This window comes from Gopherus flavomarginatus, chromosome 1 (genome assembly GCF_025201925.1).
Source record: "Gopherus flavomarginatus isolate rGopFla2 chromosome 1, rGopFla2.mat.asm, whole genome shotgun sequence".
NCBI lineage: Eukaryota > Metazoa > Chordata > Testudines > Testudinidae > Gopherus > Gopherus flavomarginatus.
The window spans coordinates 101,182,200-101,188,199 of record NC_066617.1 but is presented as its reverse complement, the minus strand read 5'-3'; the positions used below and the strand labels follow the sequence as shown (position 1 = coordinate 101,188,199).

General features: G+C 46.9%; 1 protein-coding gene across 2 annotated transcripts in view; it reads right to left on the bottom strand.

Annotated features, from left to right (window-relative positions):
- Positions 1-299: 299 nt before the first annotated feature.
- Positions 300-6,000, bottom strand: part of MYH9 (myosin heavy chain 9) — a 101,996-nt gene continuing 96,295 nt past the window's right edge. For both annotated transcript variants that reach the window (XM_050926268.1, XM_050926277.1), the window contains exons 35-41: positions 5,665-5,793; positions 5,261-5,349; positions 4,945-5,068; positions 3,147-3,355; positions 2,538-2,646; positions 2,005-2,177; positions 300-1,809 (exon numbers count right to left, since the gene is read on the bottom strand). In XM_050926268.1, the coding sequence (XP_050782225.1) occupies positions 1,692-1,809; positions 2,005-2,177; positions 2,538-2,646; positions 3,147-3,355; positions 4,945-5,068; positions 5,261-5,349; positions 5,665-5,793 (951 nt within the window). In that variant the 3' untranslated portion in view covers positions 300-1,691. The remainder of the gene's footprint in view (positions 1,810-2,004; positions 2,178-2,537; positions 2,647-3,146; positions 3,356-4,944; positions 5,069-5,260; positions 5,350-5,664; positions 5,794-6,000) is intronic.

Sequence of the window (6,000 nt, the reverse complement as noted above, 5' to 3'; positions counted from 1 at the left end):
AGTAAAATTTTACATCTTCTCCACCTGGATCTAGTCTTGCATAGTTAAGGTGTTATGTCTTCTTCTGGCCACTGCTGCAGAAAGGCTTCCAGACCAGAAGTCTCTTTGGGTACTGCGATGCTAGTTCATACTTGATAGGAAGTTGGGCTAAGTAGTATCACCTGGTGCCTACGTGCTCCTGAGGCAATACCGATAGGATGGACAGATAATTTGATTCCATACGACTGCTTCCTTTGGTAGCTCCACAGGCTTCCTCCACTGTATTCAGGAAAGGTGGAACAGCAACACAAGCACACGGATTGCAGCACATGGATAATCTTTATTGGTAACATCAGTGGAGCACCAGTAAACCATTACTGACTGTAGTGGTGACAGCTGAGGCACATGCTAAGGCACTTTTATATAAAAAAGGTTTTAAATCCTTTGTGACAGCAATTGGGACACAGGTGCCTGAATTTAGAGCACTTTCAGGCATACAGTATTGGAGTTTCATATTTTTAATTATTTTTCTTTGCTCATAAGTAAGTCTAAATGCAGCATATACAATATGGTTAAGAATACAGGTAAATCCAGCAACCAGTGTATGATGTAGAAAAGTAAAGACTATCTCTATATAACCAAGGTCCCAATAGAAAGGCAGTGATAAAGACCTTTATTTTTTTTTAATTACTTATTACAAGAGACACAAAGGCCCTTTACGTATCTGTGCAGATTAAAGGATTTTTAATATACTCTTAGTCAATGGTGCAGAATAACTAACCCCATCCCCTGGTTACAGAGCAGATACACAAAAGGCTTGGACATGTCAATAAAAAGAGGGATTCTCCTCCCTTCCTCACCCCTCCCACCGACACACATTAAATTCCGCTAGATTCGGTCCATTACCATTCAATATATTTGGTCCTCAAGAGATACTCAGACAAGCACACAGATTCTTCTGGTTTTTCTGACCCTGTCACCAGCTACTGGTCCACACTACCTTAGCTAAAAAGCCAAGCAGACAGAAGCAGAGACACTGCCAGGACATCATTGCACTTCCGAGATCTGGCCAGACAGTAAGAACAAGAAAGAAAAAGTCTTTGGCAAGTCCCCCAGGGGGGTGATCCTGAAAGATGCTTCCTTCCTTCACCCCTGCCTGTGAACGTGTGGGCTCTAGAAAGAAGAAAGGGTGAATTGCCATGGTCAAAGCACCCTGTTATTCCTGAAACTGCTTCCAAACCATCTGGGTGGGCAGATTAAAGAGGCAGAAGTCTGAGGTCACTGAACATGATTGCCAAAAAGCAAACTGGGGGGGAGGGGGAGGGAAGAGAATAGAGAAGCAGGCTCTCTTTGCATCTATCAAACTAGGATCTGAAGAAAAATAGATTTACAGCAAAAAACAAATAATAAATTTTTTTCCCTAACCCCTCTCCTTCCAAGTGTAAAGATTCACCAGCAGCCACGGCATGGACAGTTCTACAGGCGTGCTGGTCAGATTTTAGAGTCCCAACTCTTTGGCATTAAACACAAAGAGAACTTGGAAGCTGGGAAGGAGGAGGAGGAAATGAGGAACACAGGTGCTGAATGGCTCCAGATACACAAAACATGTTGGATGGGCTCTGTGTTCCCCAGGAGGTGGTTTGCAGGAAGACCACTGGAGGAGGGGTGGGTAGGTCACTCAGTCAAGTGTAACCTGGGTCAGCTGAGAAGATTTATTCAGTAGCTTTGGCATCACCAGCATCCGCCTTGCTGTCTGCTTCCTCATCGGAGCATTCTCCTGTGCCCTTTCTGGCAATCCGGCGTGGCACAACAAATGGCAGGTCCCCACGCCTAAGAGGGATGAATAGCAAATCAAGGCAACAGAATTTATTTACTGTCTGTCAGACATTATGCTCTGGGGGAGGGAGGGCGGGCAAAGGAGGATCTGGCCACACTGCTTTCTTAAAGATGCACATCTGCTTTTGGCTAGGACAGAAGCTTGCTGGGGTCGGAGTCGATTTCTCACGCATGATTGATTGCCCTTACCTGAGTTTGCTCTTGAGGGAGCTGACCTCCCTGTTCATTGCATCAGCCGTTTCAGTGGCATCCTCCAGCTCACGCTGCAGCTTTCTGCGGGATGCATTGGCTCGCTGGGCTTCTTCCTCTGCTTCCTCGAGCTGGCGCTTCAGCTGCTTCAGGCGCACGTTTGCCTTATCTACCTGCAGAGCAGAATGGAGAAGTCAGCCCTTCAGAAAGCTCACTCCTCGCCCTTCAGGGGGGCTCCAGCACTGCAGCAGGGAGTTACACCAGAAGGAAGCTGAGTCCCTGATGGCACCTACTCTTACTCTTTGCTCCTTGAGGTTAGTTGCCTGGACTTGGATTTATTTTAGTTTTAAGCTTTTCCTTCTGCTTCAGCTCGTTAGTGCAGGAAGCACTGGACAAGCTGCCTCTTTCATACAACAGGGTCAGATGTTTCAGCTTGGGCTCACACAGAAGGCCACCAGCCTGCACCAGAGGCCACCACTCTCCTTCCACCCAAACAGGAGACCACACTGCTACGCTGTGTAATTTGAGCATACCTGATCTTTGTACTGCTCAGTATTGCGTCTCTCATCGTCCACCTGCAGCAAGACATCCTTCAGCTTCTTCTCAGCACGGCGCACCTGTTTGCCTGCAGCCTGGCGCTCCCTGTGCAGAAATACAGGGTCAGCTCAGGTAGCAGACTATCTCCGGTGACCCTCTGGGCACCATCCCCGAGAGACAGTACTCATGTATGTGGGTTAGGAACAAGACCTCGCTAGTCATTACAGCTCAGGGGAATGAAAAGAGACAAGAACTCCACTCAGGGAGTTGGAAAGCTGACTTCTGTCCCCTTTGCTTTGCCTGGAGATGCCCAGAAGGTACTAGCTAGTCAGTTTGACCTCTCTGCCAGAGTTTGAGGGGGATGCTAAGGGGTCACTGAATTAGAGTGACAATTCCTAGAATGGCAAAGCTTGATAGGCTAGGAATTAGTGGTCTTTGCTGCGAGAATGGGGGAGGTCAGTGGAGCTACTCTTTCCTGATAACCAGATGGAGTACTCATTCCAAGAGGCTGGCACACAGCACTCAAGAGTAGGATTTTGCTCTGTGCTAATACATCAGAGGGACCGGTGGCTTTTAACGTGACAGGAGGTTCTGCTAGAACATACTTGGTCTCCGAGTCCAGCTGCTCTTCCAGCTGTGCTATTTTGGCCTCCAAGGCAGTGATGGAAGCCTTGAACTTGGACTTCACTGCACTCTCCATCTCCTGCAGTTTAGCCTTAAGCTCCTTGTTCTGACGCTCCATCTGCTGGCGAGCATTTTCATTCTTCTGGGCATTGCTGCGCTCTGCATTCAAGTCAGTATTTATTTGATCAATCTGGGGAGACAAAAGACTCAGCATAGCAGGAGGGTTCTGGGCTGGAAGACCACTCACCAATGGATGCTGGAGGAAGGACCTCCAGCGTGGGCAGAAATGCGTATGTTGTACAAGTCTAGCTTGACTAACACTGTATAACGTAGCATAACATTCTCCATAGTCACGAAAAGACAGTCTCCTAGAAGCCTGTTTTGGTTTGCTCAAGTTTTCATTCAAGAAACGCCTAGGGCAGGCTGAACGGATTGAGAATTAAGTTTGGTAAGTCCCCTTCTCTGCGGCTGGTTTTGCCAGCCCAACTCAGCCGTAGGCCATGTGCTGTAGCAATGACAGTCTGCCCTACAATGTAGCATCCAGCTGCCTCCATAAGAAAGATCTGCCAGAAATCGTGTGCCAGAGCCACATGCTTAGGATAGCCTCACATTTCAGCTACCCAGGAGCAGCCTCGAAAGATTTTCTTGTCAAGGGAGTGGTAGCAGAAACTGAAGCCACTTCCAGCCCAGGACTTTGCCCAATACATAGTCAGTGTTGACTACATGAAATAGTGGGGACTGCCTCTGAAGGTCAGAAGCTCTGCTTTACATCATCAGTCCACTGAAATGAAAGAGCTCCTTGGTAAAGATGTACCAAAATTTAGCTTTGTCTAGCTATTGGGCCAAGAACCAGATAGAACTCTAGTATTTGGCTTCTGTTATCACCCCCTCCCCACCCCATACTGGAAGTTGAGCAGGTAGTAAGTGTGGCTGCCCTCTTCCCATAGTCCCTGTGTTATGGCCAACTCAGCTGCTGCTCCTTTTTTTGGTTCTGAGCATGCCCTAGCATCCGCTCTCTTGCAGTCTCCCTTCCTCCTATGGCCGGTCACGTTCTCCCTTCTCACTGGTGTGCCTCTCCCCCGGCTCCCATTTAGGAATGAACCTGCAGATCTGACTCTAGTGAAACTACTGATCTCACTCACTTTTGCAATCAGGCAGGTTACTTTAACCCTCTAGGTAACGTGGACAATATATATCATTTGTATTACAGTAGCAACCAGGAGTCCTAGTCATGGACCAGGACCCCATTATATTAGGCATTGTACCAACAGAACAAGATAGTCCCTGCCCCAGAAAGCTTACAATCATATATATGTCAAGAACATTCAGATTAAGGTCTTGATTTAAAGACACTATAATGGACTAATGCACCTGGTAAGGTTAATCATTTTGGAGGATGCAGTGAAAATGATTTTCTATAGAGTGGGACTGTTTCAATACAATACAGAGACGGATAAGCAGCAAAATCTTTAATGTTGATAAGGGACAATCAATCAGTCACCCCTTAATACAAAGGATGACCAGACAGAACTCTTGAAGAGTTTGAGGGACAGTCCCAGCTACTTTCCTTCTCTTACAAAGGAGTTATAACATTCCAGGGTCAGTATGAGCCATCAGTGAGCACTGAATAGCTATCCCATTTTATCTACAACAGTGCACAGACACTGCTGTGTAAAGCACTTTGTGAATCTGTACTGTTTGGAAGACAGGAGGAAGTTCATCCAGAACTCAGTTTGGGCGTTTACAGAGCCAGCTGGTGGGAAGACCCTGAGCAGGTACCTGAAGGTTAGCTTTCTTGAGCCGGTCATTGACCATTTCTGTGTTGCTCTGCTCCTCTTCTAACTCCTCCTCCAGCTGAGCTATCCGGGCCTCTAGACGTCGCTTTTCCTCCAAGGCCAGGGCTCTAACAATGACAATAAGAATTAAGTGCTGGATGGTGGTGATGCAGTGCACTTCTACAGAAAGCCCACCAGTTATAACCTTACGAAACAGTAAGCATCTAACAGGCTATTACAATACAGGCTAGAGTATATGCTTATGAAGGGCACCTCCCCAAACTAGCTTCTCCTCCCCAACAAAGGGAGCTATTACTCACCCTTTGCCACTGCTGTTGGCTATCTCATCAGCCAACTCATCTCTCTCTTGCTGGGCCTGGCGCTTGGCACGTTCAGCAGCTGCAAGTTCCTGGAATGAAAATGAGATGGTCATTGATGCAATGTGAAATTAGCAATTAATGCAGATCAGAGGACAAACAGCTACTAGTAGTGGGTGATTCCAAGAAGTAAGAAGACTAGTGTTCTGTACTTCCACATGGACTCCCTGTGTTTGAGTCACTCTTATTCAACTGGCAAGAAAGGGCCAACTATGCAGAGGAAACTGAACACAGTACTGGAGAGCTTACTGCTGTGCTCAGAGATGGCTTATGGAGCCACACAGCAGCCTACTCCTTGGCTAGAGTAAGTGAATAGACCCCTCCTGCCTGAATGCAGGCTCCATTACCTCCTGCATTTGTATCATCTCAGCCTCCATGCTCTTCATCTTCTTCTCATTCTCTTTGGCCTGGACCAAAATCTCTTCTCTGGAGGTGCGTGCATCATCCAGCTCCCGCATGTAATCCTTCATTTGAGCCTGCAGAGATAACAAAACAGACTTCAGAGAACATCTTTCATTCCTGTCATTACAATACACAAGCAGTGGTACAAAGGAAGGAAAGCTTGCTCTGGTTTTGCAACACCAATAGGGGAATAAATTAATGGATTAACACAGATCGGGGTTACAGAGACATCTGAATTGCTGCTGAACCTTTCCAACTGAACTGTTGCACAGATCAAGATT